The sequence below is a fragment of the Zootoca vivipara genome, chromosome 15 (assembly GCF_965207765.1).
Source record: "Zootoca vivipara chromosome 15, rZooViv2.hap1.1, whole genome shotgun sequence".
In the NCBI taxonomy this organism is placed as follows: domain Eukaryota; kingdom Metazoa; phylum Chordata; class Lepidosauria; order Squamata; family Lacertidae; genus Zootoca; species Zootoca vivipara.
In genome coordinates this window covers 7,724,955-7,750,794 of record NC_142598.1, presented here as the reverse complement: position 1 = coordinate 7,750,794, position 25,840 = coordinate 7,724,955, and the positions used below count along the sequence as shown (strand labels likewise).

The window sequence follows — 25,840 nt, the reverse complement described above, 5'->3', positions numbered from 1 at the left end:
AACAAACCCTAAAGCTCAGTGCAGTGGCAACACTATTCACATCCATTAGGGCAGTGCTCCCCAACCTTTTTATCGCCGCAGACCAGTCAACATTTGATAATTTTACCGCGGCCCACTGAGGGGGGACGTTGATTGTTTATATTTTATTTAGATTGTTTTGATTTAATAATTTTAATTTCATTGTATTTAAATGTTCCTTGGGCGGCCCAGTACCAATTGATCCACGGACCGGTACCGGTCCGTGGCCCGGAGGTTGAGGACCACTGCATTAGGGGATAGGTTCCATTGAAGTCAGTACGGCTAAAATCACTGGGAATAAGCCTCAATAGGATTTACTGCCAAGCCATTGCACATAATACCAAGCTACTAAGCCCACTGCCACTGCTTTCCAGTATCTTATTCACCTCAAATGCCTTCATTACCATGCCTATCTTATCTGTCTGCTCACATCACTTTAACTCCAAGCCAGCCACAGTTTTATTACAGTATTTGTTTGTTTGACTGATTGATATACCACCCTTCATTCGAGGATCACAGGGTGGTTTACAGTATAAAAACACAAACATAATAACAAGCAAAACAACAACCCCACATACTTTCCCTCTCCTTCTTTCACTCTCAGGAGAAAGCTTCACCATCCCTGCCATTAATCTTAACAATGTCTAGAATGAATAGGTATGCAGTGGTACCTTGGTTTATGAACAATCCGTTCCGGAAGTCCATTCCTAAACCAAAGCGTTTTAAAACCAAGGCGTGCTTTCCCATAGCAGCGGGGGACTCAATTTACAAATGGAGCACACTCAACAGGAAGCGAAACATGTTCTTATTCCAAGGCAAAGTTCACAAACTAAAACACCTACTTCCGGGTTTGCAGCATTCTTAATCCAAGGTGTTTATAAACTAAGCTGTTCTTAAACCAAGGTACCACTGTAGTACTTTTGAGTCTGTGTTTTTTTAAAAATATGCTTTTGAGTCTTCAAAACAATTCACAATGCATTACGTTGATATGAATACAACAGCCCCTTAAGGAAGGCCAGTATTGTAATCCCACTGAAGGTGGAGACAGTGACTTACTTAAGATTTTTAATTAGAGAACTCCATAAAACCCATCGGGGGCGGTGGGGGGAATGGACAATGTGTTCCATGGGACTTATTCTCGGGGAAACATGCACAGGGTGACAGCCAAAATTATAAATACTGTATGGACATTATTATCATTCTATACTTATTTATTTTTACCCCACCTTTTCCCCTGACCAGGGAATCAAGGCGGCTTAAGATACATCACCGGTTCATGTTTCTCCAGCCGCTTCTCTTCGTAAAAACAATAATGCTGGCCTACCTTACGGGACTGTTGTGAGGGTAACCGGGCCGCGCATGCGAAGGGACTTGGAAGGCTGCGCAGCTAACCACAAAGTGGCAAGGGCCCCTGCCGCTGCCCGGCTCCTCGCCCTTCGCCCCCCGAAGCTCCTTCGCCCCCGACACCTCACGCAAAAGTTGGGGGCCAGCCCTTCGCGCCACACGCACTTCCGGCTTCTTTCCGCGACTAGCCCGTCAACCCCCGACTTGCTTTACGGCTTCGTCGCGAGCACGACACCGCGCGACGGCGCCCGCCGGGCTTTACGGCAGGCTTTCCCCTTCCCAGTCCGCAGACAGAGAGTGCGCGGAGGGAAGAGCAGCAGCATTAGTTGCTGCAGCCTGGGAGGCAAGAATTTGGAACAAAAGGCAGAGCATTGTGCCTCCACAACCCCAATGCACGTCGTGTATTTTATTTAGTTACTTTTTTTAAAGCACAATATTGCTTCGCAAATGCTTCCTGCACGGGGCGGGGGGACAAACTGCCCTAAGAACGTAAGAGGAGTCCGGCTGCTGGATCGGTCCCACCTAGTTATTACAGTGGCCAACCAGATGCCCCTTGGGGGAAGCCCGCGAGCAGAACCTGAGCGCAGGAGCAGCTCTGTTTCTCCCGTTCTTCATTCCCAGCAACTGGCAGCCGCAGGCATCGCTGCCTCCTTTTATCGCGCTGCTTTTAGAAATCGGAGCGCGGGGAGGTCGGCTAAGAGATGTTGCAGCCGCACTGCATATAGCCTGGCATAGTTCAGATTTATTTTCCCCCTACTGCAGCTGCGCAGGCTGAGGCTGATGGATAGTTCCTTTCACCAAACCTGCACTTTTGGCCACGCGTCACTTTTTCTCCATATAGCAGGCAAGCTGGGCGGTAAGGCAGAGAAGGAGAGCAGTTTGCAAGAAAGATACAGCGACAGGGTAACCTTGCTCTTAGCTCCTTGCGGTTGTGTGTTTGCGAGTTGTTGTTTGCCATCCTGGAAAAGGGTCCCCAAATAACACCGGAAACCAGGAAGTGTTCATTCTTCTACCCTTTTTTTCTATCTCTAGGTTGGAAGGGAAACGATGTTGGGGTGGGTGGGGCGTGGCCTCATGGGCGAGGGGTGGGGAGGAGAATTGGCGGGAAAAGTCGTTAGGGAGTTGCCTTCCCTCGCTTTTTGCGCGGCTCAAAAAGCAGGTGCTCGTTTGAGTTCCTCTCTTGGCGCGCTGTTGTATTTCGTTGTATTTTTCTCCACATGACTTTTGTGTTATGGACACAGCAAACATCGACAGCACAAAGCAATACCGTTATGGCTGGTTGCATTAAATTTTTCCGTTTTTGAATGCTTCAGCCCCCTTGGCTTTACAATATTTCCCCTCCAACTAAGCAATCTAGGGCCAATCAACGTTGCATATCATAGGAACCAACTCCTAGGGGCTCCCCACGATAAAATATTTGATGGGACTGGGCTCCCACAAAATTGATTGGCATTCCCATTCAAATAGTGTCTGTGTGCACTGCATCTTGTGATTGATTATGCTGGGCGGGGCTTACCTGGGCTCCCACAATATTTTATTCAAGTTGGCACCCCTGTGGCGTATCAATCACTTTGAAACTCCTTCCTGGGCCAAAAGCACCGCAGTTAAAGAGGCAGAAGATGTTCATTACAAATACTCTATATGTGGGAGGCATGAAGTGCTCACTTTAGAAGTTACATTTTGCTCTTCCTAAGAAGGTGCCTGGCAAAAAGGCATCTGGAAAAGCAAATGGAAGTAGGATGGATGCCTATACATTTCCCCTGTGGGGCAAATATTGGTGGGGCAGGGAGTCATTAGGGAAATGGAGCAGGGATTAAAACCAACATCTCAGTCTGGATCCGATTCTCCCCATCATATTCAATATTTTTTAAACAGCTGTATCATTGTTGGTTATGCTTTCTGTTTTGTCTTTACAGAATTTTTTTTGGGGGGGGATAAGGGGGCAAGGTCTTTCACTTGAAGCTAAAGGTTGACTTGTGACTGAACCTTCTGCACTATTCCTTTTTTAAAAATTATATTTATTGATTTTCAAACATTTCAAAATACAAAAATTCAAAAAAACAAAAAGCAGAAAAAAATAAAAATAAGACATAAACAAAAGAGAGGGGGAAAAGAAAAAAACATATCAATTCTTACATTAACTTGACATTGTGGACTTCCTCGATTCCCCCCACACTGGGTCCATTATTAAATCTAAATTAAGCAATTTTCCTTTATCATCTTAAATCATTCTAATCTGCACTATTTATTCCATGGTGTTGAAGAGAAGCAATGAAAAACAATGGCGACTTTGCTCTGCATGGGACACATTTTGGAACTGATTTCTGGCAAATGGCTTTAATGATAACGCAGTAAAGCACTGTTGAGACGTAGAGCTTTAATAATTCCACTGAATCAAGAGTACTGCAGGCAGCCCTGTACTCACGGTGGGGGAAAAGGGTACTAGGCCCATGCCTCAATTTTTTTATTTTAAGATCTTCTAATTTGTGACTTGATGGACAGTTGAGGGCCTCCATGCAAAGAATAACAAGAGAGATTTCAGAACAATTAGCAAATATGTAAGTCAGAGTGAGTGCATAACAAAAGCCTCATCTGAAAGAGCCCCCAAAATTTGCTAACTTAATACTTTTCCCTGACAGGGTGGGTTTTTGATTATCACAGTCAGCTTATAATTACTAAAGGATTCTGAAAAAAAACAGCCTAATGGTAACATGACTCTTGAAGAGTTAAACTTTCTATCACATACTAGAGTTTAGTATGCATGAAAATGTCTCAGAACAGCATATGATTAACTTTGGCTGTCAAAACACCATGATACAACGTCTATCAATGCAATTTTTTTATTTTAATAGAAAACATTGACCTAAACTGATATTTCCCTTTTAGATCTACCAAGCCACTAAAATGAGTAAAAGGAAGAAGGGACAAATTCTAGGTAATAGAATCACACTGTTATTTTTTGTCTTCATATAAGACTTCCACCTTCTCCAATTTTTCCAATCTATTTGCATATTGTGGTACTTCAAGACAGGGGCTTAATGTCACCACAGATTGTTCAGATCTGATTTTCTGTGTACACAAATGGCACATGACAATTCACACACTCAGTTCTGTGTATTCTGGCTCTTCCCCTCAGCCACTACTCCCCTGCCCTCAACTGCCTTTTTTGTTCTGGGCAGATGCTCAGGTGTGTCTTTAAAAAGGTAAAGGTAAAGGACCCCTGACAGTTAAGTCCAGTCGCAGACGACTCTGGGGTTGCTGCGCTCATCTCGCTTTACTGGCCAAGGGAGCCGACGTTTGTCTGCAGACAGTTTTCCCGGGTCATGTGGCCAGCATGACTAAACCGCTTCTGGCAAAACCAGAGCAGCGCACGGAAACGCCGTTTACCTTCCTGCCGGAGCGGTACACTTTGACGTGCACTGCTAGGTTGGCAGGAGCAGGGACTGAGCAATAGGAGCTCACCCCGCCACAGGAGTTTGAATGGCCGACCTTCTGATCGGCAAGCCCAAGAGGCTCAGTGGTTCAAACCACAGCGCCACCCATGTCTCTCAGGTGTGTCTTTACCTTTGTGCAAATCGCTCCCCACCCCCACAATGCTAATCTGTGCTCACCCTAAATTTATCCTCAATTTGTGGAAGTGCTTATGAATGCATGCACAGAAGCGTCATGGTCTCAGTTCAATAATACATACAGGTAGGTGATGAGGTAGATTGTTGCTTATGAAAATTTTATTCCACAATAAACTACTTAGGCTGAAATCCTTTGCAAGCTTATCTGGGAGTAAGCCAGTGTAACCATTTGCATATCAATTCCAAAAGCAGTCACATTGACTTGGAACCTAAGCTAAGTTAACTTAATGAAGTTCATGGGATAAATGTTTCTAGAACCTTCTTCCCCCCTGAGTAAGCATGTCTAGGTTTCTACTGTAAGTCATGAGAGCATGTGCTTCAATAAATTAAGCAGACCCACTTAAAAAGTACATTTAAGCCTTGTTATTCAGTAGCAGACTTAAGCATGTGCAATGAAATCAATGCCTATTGAAATCAATGGGATTTAAAAGTGTTCTCCTTTACATGATGAATGTATTTTATTATAAAGTCAATATTAATTGCTGTATTTATTTTGCATAAAGGTTGATTAATGTTTTTTTTCCCCCAAATAAAAGAAGAGAACAAGGAACATGGCATATCCAAAGCAAACAAGTGCCTTAGGAGGAAGCTTACAGAGGGGAATGATCCAGAAATGCCAGTACAGAATTTTCATTCTGACAATTCTTCCACAAAAGTAATTGTATCAGGAACAATTCAAGAATGTCAAATAAATAGCCTAGCAAACGTGAACACAGAAAATTTGGCAGCAGACCTGGATACAAGGTAATCAAGTTTGATTCAAAGCAGAGTATGAAATGACTGAAACATGGTTGGACTGGACAGAGAAATTGAGGGGTGGCAATAGATAAGAGAAAGACAACTGAGGCTGCTAATATGATTAAATTGTGATTGTTCTGAAGTAAGGCTTCTGGACAAAAGTTTTATTAGCCACGCAGATTCACATGGTCAGATTATAATGATGCAACTAAAGCAATTGCACCAGGGCCCATTCCTGCAAAGGGCTTCAGATTCTGTACTTTCAGCTTGTAAAACAGTAAGTCTAACTGTCCTGGAAGTAAAGTTATGAAGCAAAATGTGCAGGCATCTTTCTAACTGATTTATGTGAGATGAGTCAGCCTGGCTGCTCCCACTTTTCAGTGTTTAGCCAATGAATGGAGTTAGAATTATGACTGACAAGTGAGTTGTTTGGACATCAGGCGGTAGAAATCCCTGGGATCCTGAGGAGCTGCTGCTTTCATCTCTTTATTTGGTGCTATTTTTTCTGCATCTGTTTCATTTTTTTAGTCTTTGGAATCTATCTGCACTTGAATGGCAAGTAACTATCACCGCTGCAAAAAGCAGCAGCTTCAGGAGGCAGCCTTGACAAGTGCCCCTATTGAGGTGGGTGGGTTTGGTGTCATATCCATTTACTGTAATGATGGCGTTAGACTGTGACTAAATTTCATTAATCATATGCAGGCATTGCTAACCAAGTTGTAATTTAGATTAAGTTTTTAAAAAGGGCAATTGAATTCTGTGAAATGCCTTGAAGTCATCAAGAGAGAAATTAAAACATCAGAGTAGTTTTGTGTGTAGAGCTTAGACTCAAACTCTTTAAGATTTTGATATTTATCCTACACAGTATATCATGTTTCCTAGTTAGGTATTTATGATATAATGTTCTCTTGTGGGTGCTGTGTATAAAGAAGTGGACAGACACACACCGGTGAGCTTGCTGAGCAACACTACTTTGTTTGATACTTCTTATACTGTATAGCTCTATTATTACTAGTGCCAACTAGTGATATTACTTTACAACTACCAAATCCCATTTAGTATATATATATCTGTTTTATCTTAAAGTATCAGTACATGGAACCTCGGGTTACGTACCATCCTCCTTACAAATGCTTCAGGTAACGAACTCCGCTAACCCATAAGTTGATGCCCCTAGCTGCATACTTTGCCCTGGGATGCGAGTGGAAGTCACGCGCTGGCAGTGCGGCAGCAGCGGGAGGCCCCATTAGCAAAAGTGTGCCTCATGAAAAGGATCTGGGGTCTTAGTGGACCCAAGCTTAACATGAGTCAACAGTGTGATGCAGCAGCAAAAAAAGGCTAATGCTATTCTAGGCTGCATCAACAGAAGTCTAGTGTCCCAATCAAGAGTAGTAATAGTACCACTCTATTCTGCCTTGGTCAGACCACATCTGGAATATTGTGTCCTGTTCTGAACACCACAGTTTAAGAATGATATTGACAAACTAGAAGGTGTACAAAGGAGGGCAACCATGATGATCAGTGGTTTGGAAACTAAGCCTTATGAGGAACGATTGAAGGAGCTGGGTATGTTTAGCCTGGAAAAGAGGACACAGAGAGATATGATAGCCACCTCCAAATATCTTAAGGGCTGTCACATGGAAGATGGAGCATGCTTGTTTTGTCCTGCTCTGGAGGGCATTTTGCAAATAGAATAAACATCCTGGGATTTTCAAACATACTGGAAATTCCTAGTTGCTGTATTTCTATTACTAATTTGACTTTCCTAAACTTGAATGTATATTTGTTGTCTTTTAACAGCAAGGCTTCATTTGAGAGGAAAGAGCAAGATAATATGAAGGCTTTTGTACCTCTATCTCAGGTAAGTTCCGTCTCAAGTAACATTAGCAGTATATTTAGCTGTAGAGTAGCTTTTAGTAATTTATTGGTTAGGTAAAGTAAACTTACAAATTATAGCTGAATAGATTTCCTTTGTGTTCCTTATGTGGACATACTGCTTGTTCAAATCCAAATCCTTGCAGTCTGTATGACATAAATCTCTCAAGAGAGGACATCAGGTGTGACTGATATGCAGCAAGATTTACCTGGTAGATATCTGGGCCATTGACTGACACCCTGCATGCATCTTAAGCATTGTATCAGGCAGTTTGTTAAGGCTACAAGGGAATAAACCTCATTGAACACAATAGCTTTACTTCTGAGGCTTAGGTTTACTCTGTGCATAGGTTTGCTCTGTGTAAAGAGGATGATTCATTAAACCTCCTTACACATTCTTGCAATTTGATATCACAGGATTGCAGTGGCTAGCTTCTACCAACTTACTAGCTGGGCATTCAACAGCCAGGAGAAGAGACCATAAACATATCAGATATTTACAGCTATTGCTCCTACACGTGTGTAGACCCTTCATATAGACCCTTCAACCTCCTTATGTATCGAAAGACTGTATGAAGCAGTCCAAATGGACTTTCCCCCTCATGAGATCTTCAAAAGATGTGAGCTACTCCACATGTCTGCAATGCAAGAATCTGTGGTTCTAAGGCTCATTTTGTGAGTTTGTTTCTGATCATGTGTTTTTGTTTGGGCCAATAGCCAATAACATTTTGCCTTTCAAAATGTATACTGGCAGTGATTATATTGCACACTAATGTTTGTCATGGCTGAAACACCTAGGAAAAATGATCTGTAAAACTTTTTTAGAAATCCAAGGAAGAGTTGGTGCAATTATGGAAAAGGGCAATGCTCTTCTCCATTCTCTGCTTGTACAGTGTTTCAACCTACCAGTGCTGGATCAAGTACCATCGTGGCAGTGAGCGAAATGAAAGTCACTCTCTTTAGTCACAGCAAACAATTTCTACAGATGACGAACATTTTGTGTGTGTGACCGATTGACGTGTGAATGCGACAAGCACACTGCTTTTGGCCCTCCCTACAAGAGGGCGAGGGCAGAATTGGTTTTCACTTGACCGCTGACATGTGCAATGATCCGGAACACAATCCCCATACAAATGGGGAGTTACCTATACTCAGAGGCCAAAACTATAAGAGATGCAGGAGATCTGTGGAAAGATACACTTATGTCCCTCCCACCTCTACCATATTATGAATAGTAATTTCAGAGAGTGGCCAATTTAGGTTGGTGGAAAAGGGGAGGGGGAAGGCTAGCACACACACTCCCAGCTGTTAAGAAAAAATAAAAATGTATAGCTAGGCCCACATCAGGATTTGAAAAGTTGCTTAGTAAGTGGAACCTCGGTTTATGAACACCTCGGTTTATAAATTTTCGGTTTATGAACGCCGCGGACCCATCTGGAACGGATTAATTCACTTTCCATTACTTTTAATGGGAACGTTCGCTTCAGTTTATGAACGCTTCAGTTTATGAACAGACTTCCGGAACCAATTACACCCATGTTTCAGTTTATGAACGCTTCAGTTTAAGTACTTCGCGGACCCGTCTGGAACGGATTAATCCATTTTCCATTACTTTCAATGGAAAAGTTCGCTTCAGTTTATGAATGGTTACTCCGCGGACCGTCTGGAACGGATTAATCCACTTTCCATTACTTTCAATGGGAAAGTTCGCTTCAGTTTATGAACGCTTCAGTTTATGAACAGACTTCCGGAACCAATTGTGTTCATAAACCGAGGTACCACTGTATTTTGAACAATGAGAAGTACAATGCAGACCCAAACCACCAGTGGGCACTCAAAGCCAGAGAGAAATGAAACAAGGGCAACAAGCCAAGATGCTTTTGCTTGCACAGCTGGCTCAGTCCTGACCCAAACACATCTTCGGCAATGGTCTGTCTAGCTCATGGGTAGGCAAACTAAGACCTGGGGGCCGGATCCGACCCAATCGCCTTCTAAATCTGGCCCGTGGGCGGTCCAGGAATCAGCGTGTTTTTACATGGGTAGAAATGTGCCCTTTTATTTAAAATGCACCTCTGGGTTATTTGTGGGGCATAGAAATTTGTTCATTTCCCCCCCCAAAAAAAGTCCGGCCCCCCACAAGGTCTGAGGGACAGTGGACTGGCCCCCTGCTAAAAAAGTTTGCTGACCCCTGGTCTAGCTTTTTCTTGAAAACTGTTAGAAGCCCAGAAGAGTAGCCTGTGTCGTTCTACACAACCTTCCTTTGAATTCTTAAACTTTATTGCTGCATGCAGATTAAGGTCAAGGGTACATTTCCTCTAGTGGAGTTGTAGAGCACATACTCTGAGAACAGAAGGCCCAAAGTTTTGAACCCCAGCATCTCTAGTTAAAAATGCTGAGTAGTCATGGGTGAAGATGTCAAAGAACTCTGCCCTGGATAGCCACTTCCAGCCAGAGTAGACAATTCTGGACTAGATGAACAAGTTGCCTGAACTGGTATTAAGAAACCCCCTGAACTCCTAACACCACCCCACCTCTTTATTGGGCCAAAGAGAACCCAGGAGTCCTGGCTCCTGGCCACCACTTACCTGCCTCGGGAAAACCACTCAGTTTACTCCCTTGCAGAAAACATTAAGTTAAGCACTCCCTTTGAGCAACAGCTAGCTTGCTTCTTTTCCTTTATATTAAATATTTGAGAGCCATAGCTGTGGGGAACCCCGTATATTCCGGCGTATAATATGACTGAGCGTATAAGACGACCCCCAACTTTTCCAGTTAAAATATAGAGTTTGGGATGTACTCGCTGTATAAGAAATACGACCCGGCGTATAAGACGACCCCCGACTTTTGAGAAGATTTTCCTGGGTTAAAAAGTAGTCTTATACACAGGAATATACAGTAGCTGGGTTTTTTGCCCTGGGTGAAGCTTCTAGAGGGGCACCATTAAGGCTCAAAGCCTGTGTGTGTGTGTGTGTGTGTGTGTGTGTGTGTGTATGCATATGGGGGGACGCCAAACTGGGTTTTTGGCCCAGGTGAAATAAAACCTAGTTATACCCCTGATATATGTGTTTATATTTTAAACAGTTAGTTTGGTTGTGGTGGCAGCAGCAGGGTGTGTGTGGAGAGGAATCCCACTGCCAGGAAAGTTCTGAGACAAAGGGAACTTGGACTGCCAGCAACTGGCATGTGGGATGATTCCTGCCATGCTTGGCTCCAAGAGTCACTGCTGCTTCACTGTAGTGGGTCTCCGGAAGACAGAGTTTTCCTGTGGAAATGTGGACACAAAGATGTAGGACCACTTAAGGCCAACCCAAGACATCTTGATCCCCTGCGTGGGAAAGGAAATTGGCACCTGCTAATTAAAGCAAGTATAACCCACCAGGTATAGCTGTGAACTATACGGGCCCCCAGGTGCCTGGGCACCCACAAATTTAAAATGGAGGTGTGCCCCCCAAGATTCCGCTCAGTGGTGTGTGCACACCATGCTGATGTTGGCATGCCCTGGGCACCCACTGTCGTGGGGGCAAGGTGGCACGCCTGCCACCAGGAAAGTCCCCTGCTGAAGCCCAGCTGGGGGGAAAAATGAAGACCCCCCTACCCATCCTTTCATTGGGAGAAGTGCAAGATTGCCAAAGTTATTTTGCTGTCTGAGGCCAAGGTCAAGATGGTGACCCTTTACTTTCCATTAGGTGCTAAAATCTCTCCATGTAAACACATAATCCATCGATATAAAATTCAGATCATTTTTCTATTCTTTTTTCAGTGTAGGATTTTTCTTTTCTTAAATGTGGGGTATACTTAGGAACTTATTGTATTTGCATTTTAACAGTTATCGTAAATCACTGTTGTTCTTTCACTTTTGTGGAATTATTTGTTGCTCACGTCTTTTGGTCGACAGTAAAATAAACTTTAACTTCTGGTGCCCTCCATTTTGAGTGAAACTACTACCAATACTTGTTCAATTATTTGAATCTTAAGTTCCTCTGAGTGGAACCCTGCTTGTAGATACGATACTTCCATAGAGAACTTTGAAGAGACTGTTTGACAATTCCCTCCTGCGGCCCCCTGTGCCCTAAAGATCTGCTCTAGAGGGTTGGGAATCCTCCCAGAGCAGCAAGGAAGGTGACACTGGGAGCTGTAAGGGGAGCAAGAAATCTGTGAAATTTGTTTTCTGCCTGTGGAACCTCTGTTGGATCACAGTGCCTTCCTTTCAGGATCCAGCTGATGAGGTTTTGTCCAATTTTATTCCTGTGCAAAATCCTCAGAAATTTAGAGCAGTCTCAGTAGGTCAAAATTAATTTTCTTTGTTGAGCCTGATAAATCCAATCTCTTGATGCCCTTTTCCTCAATTTTGGACGTTGCTGAGGAAGAGCATAGGATACTTGATTATCTTGTTCTTATTGTTGGTCATAGGGAGGAAAGTTGGTACCAAAGTTTCCGAAGCGAAGAAAAACATTGGCTAAAGAACATGAAGAAAATTTTGGAGGAGCTATAACAACTGGGACAGAAAAGGTACAAGCCCTTCCTCATCTATATAATGTAATGCAGGCATAGGCAAACTCAGCCCGCCAGATGTTTTGGGACTACAACTCCCATCATCCCTGACCACTGGTCCTGTTAGCTAGGGATGATGGGAGTTGTAGTCCCAAAACAGCTGGAGGGCCACATTTGCCTATGCCTGATGTAATGTATACCCTTGTCATTTAGAGAAGTGTTTCTTTATGGCTGGACGTGGGGAAAACACTTCCCTTTTTGTACTGATAATTAAAGACAAACTGCACTCTTCTAGTTCAAATTAAGCACACTGATAATTTCCAGAGGGCTTTTATTGATTAGTTTTAATCAAGATATACTGACATGTTATTCAAGGATAGCCTACTGTTAGCTGTGCTATTTTATTTGTATATACTATGGTTTTTATATTTGATAAGTGACATTCCCTAAGAGAAAGATCATAAATAAATAGTTTTAACTGAATAATTTCCCCTCCGTGAAAAACTCACATTTTAGTTTGTCTTTCAGCTAAGGCATCTGCACACTCTCAAGCCTATTAAGAGTACTAGCTATGGCAAGACAGGTGGGTCTAGCAGCACCCCCACACTGCAAAGTTACTTCTTTAGAGGGAGCACAATCCCATCTAGGAATTGAAAGAGTTCCACTGTGTATACTGCACAATTCACTGTTTAAACTAGTAGGCTAAGAGCAGATAAAAATAGAGTATTCTTTGGTGGAATAGGATAACTCAGGCATCCCCAAACTGCGGCCCTCCAGATGTTTTGGCCTACAACTCCCATGATCCCTAGCTAACAGGACCAGCGGTCAGGGATGATGGGAATTGTAGTCCAAAATATCTGGAAGGCCGAAGTTTGGGGATGCCTGTGATAACTTGTGCAGAACTGCATATTCACACATTACGTTGCCTGTATACTGTACTTAGGTAATCTTTGCTGTCCCTGCTCCCTTCTTCCAATAAGGTTAGGCAGAGGGCAAATGAAGAAAGGGCCTTCTCAATTGGGCCAGCTTGCTTATGGAATGTTATCCTCAGGTAGGCTTGCCTGACACATACTCTAATGTCTTTTCAGCACCATGCAAATCCTTAAAAAACAAATCTCTTAAGACTTTTTACCTGAACTGGCTTTTCTGCTGTTGAATATGCCTTTCATTATGTCAGCTGTTACTATTTTGATTGTTTCAGTATTACTGTAAGCAAACCTGGAAGTTTGCTTGCTTGTTATAAGCTGTAAAAAGATTGTAAAGGAACCCAGAACCTGAAGGGGCAGCATATAGATGGTTACATACATAGAAATGCACTATTAAATGGGAACTGGTAGCCATAGTCAGAAAATGCTAAATGTTTGTGCTACATTTTTCTACTGACACACAATTTTATCAACTTCTTCAAAGGGTGATTGTATGGATAGAAATGTTACCAGCACAGCAGAAAATTATGTTGAGAACACTGTTCCTTCTTCAGAGACACCAGAAGCAGCTGATTCATTGGTGACAAAAGTGAAGGATGCTGGAGATCAAGTGATCGTTCATTGTGAAGAATTAAGTAAAAGACAGGATGTTAAAATGCAAGATGAGGACAAGATTAGAAGGATAAACAATGGCGGTGCAAACTCAGGCTTAGCTGATTCCTGTCAAGGAACGGGGACAGCATCCAATTTACAAGAAAGTATCTGTGAAAAGGAAGTGTCAGGTAATAAGGATGTAGATGGTCTGTCTCTGGAGCCATTTAAATGCCAATTTGTTAAGGAGATGAGCATTAGTATTTTGGCAGAGGACAGTGTCACTGACCATATTAAAAGTACCCCACATGAAGAGCTTCTTGATACTTCAGACATGAGTATGGATAAAAATAAAGCTTTCCATGATATAACAAATTCAGATGATGTAAAAGAAGCAAACTGGACCAAAAATAGAAGTTGTAAAGATGCAAGTCTTGTTGAGCGCATGTTCAGCCAAACCCAAAAGGAGAACAACAGAACATATTTCCCACTGGAGACAGGTCTGTCATTTCTCACACCTGGAGAACAGAGCAAACATCTAAATACAAGCAGTGTATCTAGTGATGGAGACACTGATGTCAACAAAGCAGACCAGGGCCTTCCATATGGAAGGGGGAAAAGCGAAGAGCAAAATGTCATTTGCAGCAGTACTGAAATGTCAGAACATCAAGTCACTTTGTGCAGCTCTACAATGAGTGAAAAGGGGACAGAAAAGCACAACCTGTGGTCAAGTGGCAAACCCGTAGAGCAAAATGGTATGAGTAAAACTGCAAGTCAAAGCAACCCTTGTATGGAAGAGACCATAGTTGTGGAGCAAAACAGTGTACAAGGCCAGAATACTTCTAGGAAAGATTTTCTAGATATTCAATCTATGATTCAAGCAGATCTTTCTGAATCAAAATGTGAACAGGTTTTTGAAACAAATGATATGTTCTTGCCACAGTCTAATGGGGATGTTCACCCTGAGAGCAGCACAATCTCAGTGCAAGCAGTGATTTGCAGCGAAGAGACGGGGAGAAATAAAAAAGAATCTGAAATGAAAGCAAGGCCAGCAAAAAGCACCACTGCCTCACCCGATCCAGAAGTTCCAGTTTTACAGACCCAAAAGAAAAATGGCAGTGAAAGATTGGTGTCTGATACAAAACAGTCTGAATTCAGCACATGTGATTTGGAACCACCTGAAATTAGAGAAGTGCTGTCAGGTATTTCCCAGCAAAATTTGACTGAGACTGCCAAGGCAGAAACAAACCCAACAGAAAACTCTTCTGCTGACATCTATATGGAGGGAAAAGAAGAAATGGTAACCTGTGAGGACAACAATAACAAACCTCCCCATGAGGAAAATGACCTCTCCTCAGTCAAGGTTCTTCCAGCAGGCGATCCTGGTAGAGAAATGAATGCTGGTTCTGAAATGCAGAAGTCTCTCCTTGTATTAGGTACAAGTTGCAGCAGAAATGCACCAATCGGCCTTGATACTATGACCCAAACATGCTCTCCTTGCACAGATCCCCCTTCTCTGGATATGGAAATTCTGTCTAACAGTCAACGACTGGGCATCTTTGAATTTCCACCACACAAGGTGAGTTGATCATGAATGACTAGATTAAGAAAGTGATAGCTTTACTTCTTCATATGACAGTTACTATACAACAGGAATCAATAAGACCTTAACACTCCAGTAATCCTTTTAAGATTGCATTCATAAATGCAAGTATCAGTACCCGTCATATGAATTTATGAAGGAATTGGCCTTGCACTACTACATACTTTTAGTTAATTAGTAGATTTATATCCCACTTCCTTGCCGGAGTCCTTAAAGCAGCTCATAACATTAACAAAAACCAGTGGATTCCTATTTTACTGTAGTTTGAATAATTTTGAATGGTGTTATAGTGTAACATAATTGGTAAGTCTTTGTAGCAACCGAAGTGCATCCCAGTAAAAATATTTGTAAACCAATTACAGTAGGCCTAGTATATAAAATGGTCATTTCCAGATCTAACAAACCCATTGTAACTAGGGATTCTGTGGATTAACTGAAGCTGCAGCAATGGAAGCAGTGGCTCCCATTCTAGTCCTTTAAAATAGTTTTTACTAGCCTTTGTAGCTCTTCTGGACTAAAAAGCTGGATAGAGCTGGGAGGGACTTTGGAGGTCATTTGGTCCAATGCAAGGTTCACAATGGGGGGTGCAACTATAGGAGCCATGATTGATGGACATCCCTCCTCTGCTTAAATACCTGCTGTGAAGGAGTGTCCCCCATCTTCCTACCTATCCTCTCTCCTGTCAACTAGCTCTTACTCTTAGGAGGTTTCTTCCAGTGTTATGCCAACATCTGTTTCCTTCTAATTTCTACGCATTCATTTTAGTTCTGTTTGTTATGTCTTACAAGGATGTGAGAGGAAATTCCTCACTGTGTGGATAGAGCAGGTGCCATCCTCTTGCTGAGGGAGGATGGGGATAGCAGCAGTAGTGGGAGGGGGGAGGGGCTTGACAGGAGAAAACACTGTAGGTGAAGAATGGTGATCTGTCCCCTTGCCCTCCCCAAAGTAGCTCAGGCTACAATCTCTGACTGTTTGCAGGCAGCTTCTCTTAAAATTATATCCATCACATCTGGCCAAAAGAAACAATAAAAATTATTTGCATAAAGTCTAAAAGCTAACTAGTGGATATGTTTGTGTATCAACATTCTGAAACCTCTGTGTCTAATAACCCAATTATTACATAAATTACTAACATTATTGCTGTAGATTTCTCCCTACCTGGTTGAGATTGTGATTGAAGAAGTCCTTCACTGGTGCTTTTTACATAGAAAATATACCTGTATCACTAAACTGCATTTCTATCCCTTCAGACATCCTTTCTGGATAATCCACATAGCCCTTCCGAGGATAAAAGTGATCAGTGTGCTGCAGGAGAACCAAGTGGAAACAAAACGCCAATCCCAGCCATTAATCTGATCTATCCAAATAGTGACAGGTGGGTGGATTTCCTAGTGCAATAAAAATATATACTGTAATTAAAACCTATATTCTACATAAATACTTAATACGTCATTTGTTAGATGTGCTCTTTGTAGGATGGGATTGTAACCGTAGGTCAAGGAGTCAGTGACTATTTGGAGCAAAGATAAAAAGGCATGACACCTGGAAAACACACACACTTTTAATCTAGAAAGATATATATTGCTGATCTCCTGCTTCTGTTTTCCTTTTTTTTCAAAAAACAGGAATGAGGTGACTGAGGGGATTTGTGATCCATACAAACAAGAAGATGCAACAGATGTTGTTTGTGGATTGATTAAAGAGCTCTCTAATCTCAAGTAAGAACTTATTTCTGTACCATATCCAATACTTCATAAAAAATGAGGTTCTTGAAGGCCTGAGATAATGTGGTCACTGCCATAGCATCTACAGCAATTACATAGCTCCCACAGGAATCATAGTGTAACATGTCCCTGATTTAAAGACAAAAAGACATGTTTGGGCTAGCAACCACTGTTAGGCATGGTAGTTAAATTGAGGTGGTGCTGTGCGTTAAACCACAGAGCCTAGGACTTGCAGACCAGAAGGCGTTTCCGTGTGCTGCTCTGGTTCGCCAGAAGCGGCTTTGTCATGCTGGCCACATGACCTGGAAGCTGTACGCCGGCTCCCTCGGCCAATAATGCAAGATGAGCGCGCAACCCCAGAGTCGGTCACGACTGGACCTAATGGTCAGGGTTCCCTTTACCTTTACTCCTTGACCCTGAATGCCAGATGCTGAGGACAAACACTGAGTGAAAGCTATTGCCTTCTATGCCTATTTGTGATCTTCCCAGAGGCATCTGGCCAGAACTGTTTTAAGGATTTACTGAATTGCAAGTCCTATCACAATTAGTAGGATCCACAGCAGATCCCAACAACATCTACTGGGGTGTTAAGTCCCACTGATTTCAGATAATTTTATTTTCACATGTGTTTAACCTGTGGGTTAAAATGACTTTTAGGAATGCCTTGAAGATTTTTAAAATGCCAACATGGCTATGCAGCTGTTTCAAACATTTTGATTAGCCAGTCATTTAAGGATATTATTTAGTGCTGTTTTTAATGATGTTTTATGTTGTTTACTCTTCCTTGATTTGTTATAGTGGTATTTAAATACTTTTATAAATAAATAATAAATAAATCTCCCTCCCCTCCAGATCTGGATTCCCTCCCTGCCCATGCCGCTGTGCCCAATGGCGACTTCACCAGAGTTAATGACAGGGGTGAGATCTGCTGCCTGAGGCAAAAAAAAAAATGCCTCAGGCACCAGATCTGACTTGCTTCATTAAAGTGCCAGTCTTGCTGAGGGCTGACCAAGGTTGCCTCTTGTGAGTGTTGCTAGGATCAGCCACAGCTCCATTGAGGAAGTGGGAGGTATTTCCCCCTCCCCAGTCACTTTTCCAGCCTGCTACAGCTCTAAGACTGAGAACTGGGCCCTTTCAGCTACCTTGAATTATTTCAGCTCTTTAAATCAAATTCCTTGCATTTGTTCTGGAGCAAAAAATAATAATTGTTGGAACCTGCTTCTTTAGATAACAGTGACTGAATTGTTCTGCAGGGGTTGCAGTCTATAATTTTATTTCTGCAGCTTACTTGAGAAGTGCCTTGCTAACATGGAACCCATTGTGGTGTGGTTGGTTGTTTTGTTCTTCCTAGCCGACTTATCATGAGCACACACAGAGACCTGGATTCCTTCAAGAGACTGAAGTTCCGGAGAAACAGACAATCTGGGAAGCTTGTGCCTCATAGCGTGAGCAATGTGACAAGCACACTTTGTACAGTCAAAAAGAAGAGAGAGATTTAGCTAGTGAATTCTATTCCTGCTTTGAAAGTTTGCTTTGTTATGGTTTTCTTTAGTAGCTGTTTTATTTAGCAGTGGGGTCATTTATGCTTACCTGCATCAAAATAGATTGCTAGATGCAGAATAAAATTAATAAAATGAGTATAATTAGTCATCTTCACATCCCATTAACTACCACAGCAATGTAAAGGACCCTTATAAATAAGAACTGGGTCCAATGTCTTGGTGCACAATCCAGCAAGTAAAGTTACCTGTATAAGCTGCAATCAATATCCCTTTCACCACCATCTCTTAACAAACTCATAACTTTCTGGGTGTGAACGCTTGTCCAAAATTGTGAAGAGTTGTCCTATGTTCAGGCATGTATCTATAGTTCTTCTTCCATTAAGCTAAAATGTATCTTATGGAATGCAAAAAGAAAAAACAAAACCTTAAAACTTAAAAGCCAGTTTTACTGTATAGATACCACAGTATGATACCGTTATTTATAGGGTTCTGGTGTAACCATTTCATTGCTTATAAATGAACTAGGTTAGTGGAATGAAAATGCTGTATTTTGGTTAAAAACTACAAAGTTGAGTAACTTTAAACCTCACTTCAAGTGGAAGTGTTATGTGTGTACTTAAGTTGTCCCACACTGAAACCAATAGAGCTTAAAATGCTATGCACTTTCATTCTTGCCTACTTTATGGTGTCTGTGTGTTTTGCATTCTACACAGGCAGAACAATCCTAAAATTGTGGAAGATTCTGTGGTGGAACTGCTGCTTCCCAAGCCCTGCTGCTCATTCTAGCTAGCATGGAAGTGGGGTGGGATGCAAAGCTTTCTCACCAGCTGCAAGTCTGGTTAATTCTTTGCCCCTTTAGCACAGTATGCTAAGACCCCTCATCTAAATTCCCTCAACTGCCCCTCCCTAACTTCCTTGTCCAACAGCAATTCCTTACATAGAGATTCATTTAAAAAATGACACATCTTTGGTTTAGGATTTTAAAAACTCTGTATTGCTTTTGTGTAACAAATAAATAACCATATAAAGTCATAATATTAACCAAACAAAGTATTAATGACCATACATCTTAAGAACCAAATAAAACCTGGCAAACAAATATCACTTGAAAAACAAGCATGCATTTAAACAAAACTTTAAACAAATACAAACAAAGGGAAACTTCAGACTGGTGATTTGGGAAATCAGTAACATTTGTCTCAAGTGGACACTCTTCACACTGAGTCAGGCATCTGTAATAACATGAATGTGAAATAATTCAAGCAGGAAGAGTAGCTGGATTAAAAAACAGGAATAGCGAGTGAGTTGTCATAGTGCTGAAAGAATTCATTTCCAGGCCCTTGGTGTAATGTACCAGTGCCACCTGAAGTAAATGCTGCCATCCTGGACTATCTTTCTCTCTCTCCTTTTTTTCTCCAGGTTCCTTCTGAATATTTTAGTTGATTCCTGCAGACCAACCACTTGGGGTGTATTAGATCCAAAGTTTTCCTTGATTCAAGAAAAGTGCTAGCTCTGGTACAGCTGCAAATGTACCTGAAAGAGATGATGAAATGCACACAATCCCAATCACATTTTCCTCATCAAAAATCTATACAGCATTTTTTTCTACTTTGTATCCAGCTGTAATTGTAGGAATACAGCACCCCAGAGTCCTTTGAGGCTAAAAACTGGAGAGCAGGAGTACTGTACTGTACCCCAGGAGCATGGCCAGTGGTGAGGGACGAGGGGCATTGTATTCCAACAACACTTGCATAGCTTCACATTGGCTACCCTTGCTGTAAGAGTAGCAATGGCAGGCAATGGCTGCTTATCTACATTTTTTTACTCATTTGAACCCAGGAACCTCCAGGTTTGAAAACCACTTCAGGATACAATAAAACTGTTATATTCCCCATTAAAGCTATCTACGGCTTTAGACATATCATACTTTTAAAGCACACACACTCCAAGAATTCTGGGAGCTGTAGCTTACCCCAAAAGAGCTATAACTCCCAGCATCCTTAACAAACTACAGCTTCCTGGGTGCTGCTTTTTCTAGGTGTTTCAAATGTATGGTGTGCACTCAGCCTAAGCCTAGACTCCACTTTGGGTATGAGCTTTGGTGTGCATGCACACTTCTTCAGATATTTGATATCAGATATCTGAAGAAGTGTGCATGCACACCAAAGCTCATAACCATAACAAACTTAATTGGTCTCTAAGGTGCTACTAGACAATTTTTGGAAGGATACTTTAAGGACTTTTTTAGAAAAAAAAATTAAGAACTTGTTTATTTTAAAGGAATTTTTTTGAAGAGTTTTTAAATAATCTTATTTATTTATTTTAAAAAAACTTTTTTTGTTAAGCAACTTTCATCATCCTCAAGTACCAGCACCAACCAAGAGTCATTTTAACCACCAATCAGAAAGAAGTCGCTCCAAAGCAGTGTTGTGGTGCAGAGACAGAAAGACAAGTCTTTGGGAGCAACCAGATTTTTATGTGTCAAACAAAAGCGCCATGGATTGCCCTAAAAGTCCAGGGAACATTAGGTGCTTCTGAACGTCCTTTTCATTGGATGTGCATCAATATTATTTGCACCTGAAAAAGTTTGGGGGCTGTCCTATATACTTCCGTTTCCCACTTGTCCTAGAACTTCCCAATGAAAAAAAAAGGTGGGAAGGGAGAGATAACATACACACAAACCCAAACCTCGCAAAGTGACACCATTGATATTTGCAAGATTCCTTCCATTAGCCCAGACTTGCTCTTCCGAAAAAGAACTTGCCCCCATCAAGAAGCAGGGATCCCCAAGCAGGAGGAGCGGGGATTTGCCCAATTTCACACACCCGCTCAGTAAAGGGGGGGGTGTATCAATGCAGACTCCTTAAAGGAGCAGATATTTTCCAAGCTCTGTAAATGGAGATGGAAAAACCGAAAGCGGGCAACGGGGGAAGGGAAGAGAGCCCACAAAAATCCAAAGCCTTGGCAGAGCGGAAGCTTCTTAAAGTGGCAGGCAGCTCTTTAGAACCCAAACCAGTAATGCAGGGGAAAACTCTCTCACACACAATTTTGGTAGGGGATGAGCACACACTAAAAAGAATAAAGGGCGATCTGAAGTAAGTTTAGTCTTACCCTCCGGAGCCGCTGCAGCCAGGCAGCAAGGTCTGGCGAAAGGGCGCCAAGGATGGAGACATACAGGTTGCAAGATCCGCCCGATGGGACAGTTTGCAAGAGCAGCGGCTCCCTCGCGGAACTGGCAGGGGGGGGGGGGAGTTGATCCCACAGCAAAGAAAGCAGGAGCTGGAGCAAACGCCAGATCGCCTCCGCTGCCAGATCCCCAGCCAGGGCTTCTATATACTGCGAGGAGCCGAGTAGAGCCCAGCCAAGCGCGCACGCCGCCGCCCCCCTTTCCCTTGAGCGGAAGTGGGGCAGCCGCTCGTCATGCAGCTGCTGCGACTCCCAAGCCAGTGAGCAGCAAAGCACCAATGATGCCCATAGGACGCAACTCTCTCTCGCCTTCCAACTCTCTATCCGCCTCCTTTTCCTTCCCCGACCCCAGGGGGCCTTCCTCCTCCTAAACACCCAGACAAGGTCTGGCCATTTCGGATAGTGGGATTTCAGAGGTTGCTTTTCAAATGCGCTTAACAAACAAAAGGCGGCCCGGGGTGGTAGGGATAGGAAGAGGAAGAGAATTGCCACCAGGTTGGAACCTTTGCTGCTGAAAGAGAAAACGAGAGAGAGAGAAGAGAATATTTCCCACCTTCTAATTTCTAAGAATTAGGAAAGGCTGGCTAGTTTTGAAGTTGCTTGCCTTCTTCCCGGCCGAATTCCGGATGCAGCTGTAGACGGACGTGTACCCCTTGTTGGTTAAAGGGCAGAACTTCCTCGTGTGCGCCCGATCCTGAGATGCCCCGCATTGAGGGCAAGTGTAATTTCTCAGGATCGGGCACTGCACCCTACCGGCCGAGTCCTTCAGCGCGTGCGACGCGTAGATGGACCTCGACTCGCCGTTGTGCTTGCAGAAGGCGCAGTGGCGCGCCGGCCTGCTCTCCCCGGCAGGGGGCGCCTTCTTGCGCGGCGGCGGCGGCGCCTGGTCCGCGAACCCTCCCGGCAAGCTGCTCCTCGCGCTCCGCCAGCGCATCTCTTGCACCACGCGGGCCAGCTGGAAATAGTCCCTCCACAATTGGAAAGCTGCCATGATCGCCGCAGCCTGAGCTGGTCACCGAAGCCCTGGGCGCTCCTAAATGAAGCCATGTGCCGTTGTGGGGGCCCCGTCAAGAGCCAATAGCCTGAGAAGTCGTCCCCCCCCCGCTGCCCCCCACCGTCAAGGAGACTGGAGCCAAGGAGTCTGCGAAGAAGAGTATGAATTGAAAGTGGAGATAAGAGATATACCTCCCCCCCCGTCTCTCTGTTTGCTTTGTAACAGATACAAAGCCTTTGGCTTCCAGAGTTGCTTCTTTAGATTGCAACTTACTTGCAAGGTTGCAAGTTGGAAGCATCTGTCTGTGCGAGTCTGCCTGTCTTTCTCTCTCTCTCACACACACACACACATCACATACACACACAGAGAGAGAGAGTGTGTGCTGGATTTAGGTATAACTAAACAAGTATTAAACAAGTTTAGGTATAACTAAACAAGTGGGGACCCAGGTGGCGCTGTGGGTTAAACCACTGAGCCTAGGGCTTGCTGATCAGAAGGTCGGCGGTTCAAATCCCTGTGACGGGGTGAGCTCCCGTTGCTCGGTCCCAGCTCCTGCCAACCTAGCAGTTTGAAAGCACGTCAAAATGCAAGTAGATAAATAGGAACCGCTACAGCGGGAAGGTAAACGGCGTTTCCGTGTGCTGCTCTGGTTCACCAGAAGTGGCTTTGTCATGCTGGCCACATGACCTGGAAACTATACGCCGGCTCCCTCGGCCAATAATGCGAGATGAGCGTGCAACCCCAGAGTCGGTCACGACTGGACCTAATGGTCCCTTTACCTTTACCTTAAACAAGTATAGCTTAGGGCTCCACTCTCCTGGGGCCCCCCCAAAAAAATAAAGGGAAAAAAACTGAATGTATTTTGATGAAATGCATATTTTGTTATGTGCAAATGGCTTTAGCTCCATAAATTACCATATAACATATATTCAACACAAAAAGCAGCTACAATTTGTTGTTGACAAAGGACAGCTGGACATATAAAGGGCCCCATTACCTTCAGTAGCTTAGGGCAGGCATCCCCAAAGTGCGGCCCTCCAGATGTTTTGGCCTACATGGTCCCTAGCTAACAGGACCAGTGGTCAGGGGTGATGGGAATTGTAGTCCAAAACATCTGGAGGGCCGAAGTTTGGGGATGCCTGGCTTAGGGCCTCGTCAAATCTAAATCTGGGCCTACACACAGAGAGAGAGAAACACACATGGGGAGAACAAGCTTCCCACAGCACCTTTCCTCCCACAAATATGCTGGATCAAACCGTGCAAAGTGAATCCATAAAGTGAACTTTGGAGCAATCATTTGTTTCTTTAATTTACATCTTGTCTTCCAGGCAGAGTATGTGGCTCTCTCCCATGCACGTTGCTGTAGCCCGGCCACAACCGAGTGTGAGGCAATTTAGGCTGAGAGGGAGAGTGGCTGGCCCAAGTCCATTCAATGAGCTTTATGGCTGAGTTGGGTTGGGTGGGATTTGAACCCAAGTCTCTCCTTGGCCTTAGTGGTCGTAAGGCCAATGGCTCATCTGGTGCAGCATCCTGTTCTCACATCAGCCAATCAGATGCCACTGGGAAGCCTGTCAAGCTGGACATGAGTGTAACACCACGCTCACCTGCGATTCCCTCCAACTGGTATTCAAGATGTGCAGTGGCGTTCCTAGCCCAGCTGGTACCGGGTGTGGCGCTTGGGCGGCACCTCGTGCGGACTGCGCATGCACGGCATCCCGGGAGTGCGCAATCAGGTGCAGTCTGTATGGGGCCATTGCCAGCGCGCGGCCGTGTGGAGTGCGCACGTTGCACCAGGAAGTGATCTGACCATGGCACTTCTTTTGTTTCACTTTTACTTAGTGTCAGATCACCCACGTCACACAGCCATGGTGCCTAGCAGCCATTGATAGTCACATCCTTTATCAATTTGTCTAATTCTCTCTCTCTCTCTCTTTTTAATGAAGTAATAATAATAAATAAATAATAATAATAATGTGCACCCCACCTTCAAGACCATTACATTGTAACTATCCAACCTCCCAAAATTTCAACCTTTCTGTTTAAACCAGGCATCCCCAAACTTCGGCCCTCCAGATGTTTTGGACTACAATTCCCAACATCCCAGACCTCTTATCTAGGGATCATGGGAGTTGTAGGCCAAAACATCTGGAGGGCCGCCGTTTGGGGATGCCTGGTTTAAACAGTACAAATTCTACAAATATCTTGCATATCTTGCATATCTCATCAAAATCCTTTCTCCTGCACATTCCCCCTCTTACCTTAATACCACATGTAAATTGATTATTAATAGCTTAATCCTCTTTTTTTAAGCCATCCAAATTTCTGGCTATGCCATGCCAACTGCTGGTGCTCAGTTGGGGGAATAAGCTGCACTTTCAACAGCAAAGGAAAACACAGCAATGCACAGTTGCATTGGATTCAGTTCTGGTTGGTGTCAAAGCACAATAAAAGCATCCACATTGGAAGACAAATGGTTTGGCTCTGTGCCAGAAGCTAAGCAGACTAGCAATTACCACCTTTTTTCTTTTCATGCCACCATCAATATACTGTACACAAGGTAGGTTAGGTTAGGTCCTGACCATTTTAGCTGCACTTCGTTATCATTGGGACCAACGGAGTTTAATTTAGCCCTTATTAAATTTCCCAGACAATTACAATGTTAGCTTAACTGGATTGAAGTTTGGATTCAACCTGTAACGTCTGACGGGGTTTTAGAAGCGAATGGAATAAAATGAGGGCACAATTCACGACCCTGTCACTTAAGGAGCTTAAATGCAACAGCAGGGAAGAGATTGTGACCGGGTGGGGAGGGGGAAGCAAGGGGTTAATGTGAGCAGATGAAGTTGCAGGAATTTAAGGTTACCAGTGTAAACTGACCTGTCCTGCACACTGTAAACTGTACTGTTGAAATATAATAATGGTGCAATGGATTTTTTTTAAAAAAGAAATGTATACAATTATTACCATAACGGTGAGAACATTAATTTGGGGCACAAGCTAGCCAAAATTTAGCATTTTAAAAGTACACTTTAATTAAATGCGTAGAAGTGGCTTAATGAAGTGCTGAAAAGTTATGAGACCTCCTGCCTGAGCTGAGTGGAATTAATTCCTTTAATTTTTGTATGTATTCCGTATTTAAAATGTTGAATTATAACCAAAAAGGCAGACAAATTAGGTGTGTGATCTTATATCTCGAATTATACAGAACAGCACAGCCCT

General features: G+C 43.3%; 3 protein-coding genes across 4 annotated transcripts in view; 1 reads left to right on the top strand and 2 right to left on the bottom strand.

Moving 5' to 3' along the window:
* Window positions 1–1,598, bottom strand: part of CC2D1A (coiled-coil and C2 domain containing 1A) — a 47,225-nt gene extending 45,627 nt beyond the window's left edge. The window contains exon 1 of one of the 2 annotated variants that reach the window (XM_035140565.3): window positions 1,343–1,598. The gene's annotated coding sequence lies outside the window, so the exon portion shown is untranslated. The remainder of the gene's footprint in view (window positions 1–1,342) is intronic. The other variant, XM_035140564.3, reaches the window with a different exon arrangement.
* Window positions 1,599–4,254: 2,656 nt separating this feature from the next.
* BRME1 (break repair meiotic recombinase recruitment factor 1) lies at window positions 4,255–19,484 on the top strand. Its single transcript, XM_060268808.2, has 8 exons — window positions 4,255–4,297; window positions 5,528–5,735; window positions 7,530–7,590; window positions 12,015–12,113; window positions 13,506–15,191; window positions 16,466–16,590; window positions 16,841–16,933; window positions 18,291–19,484. Exons 1-8 carry the CDS (start codon window positions 4,267–4,269, stop codon window positions 18,436–18,438), a joined length of 2,451 nt encoding a protein of 816 aa, XP_060124791.2. The 5' UTR covers window positions 4,255–4,266; the 3' UTR covers window positions 18,439–19,484.
* Window positions 19,413–22,618, bottom strand: NANOS3 (nanos C2HC-type zinc finger 3). The gene is made up of 2 exons (XM_035097252.2): window positions 22,181–22,618; window positions 19,413–19,974 (listed from the first exon to the last, which is right to left on the bottom strand). The coding sequence occupies exon 1, from the start codon at window positions 22,616–22,618 to the stop codon at window positions 22,184–22,186; it is 435 nt and encodes a 144-aa protein (XP_034953143.2). The 3' UTR covers window positions 19,413–19,974; window positions 22,181–22,183.
* Window positions 22,619–25,840: the final 3,222 nt, after the last annotated feature.

Excerpts from the sequence above, each read along its gene's own strand:
- BRME1 (XM_060268808.2), top strand. The coding sequence starts at position 4,267 with ATGAGTAAAAGGAAGAAGGGACAAATTCTAG. Across the intron at positions 5,736-7,529 it reads GCAGCAGACCTGGATACAAG|CAAGGCTTCATTTGAGAGGA; the intron begins GTAATCAAGTTT and ends GTCTTTTAACAG. Across the intron at positions 16,934-18,290 it reads AAAGAGCTCTCTAATCTCAA|CCGACTTATCATGAGCACAC; the intron begins GTAAGAACTTAT and ends TGTTCTTCCTAG.
- NANOS3 (XM_035097252.2), bottom strand. The coding sequence starts at position 22,618 with ATGGCAGCTTTCCAATTGTGGAGGGACTATTTCCAGCTGGCCCGCGTG.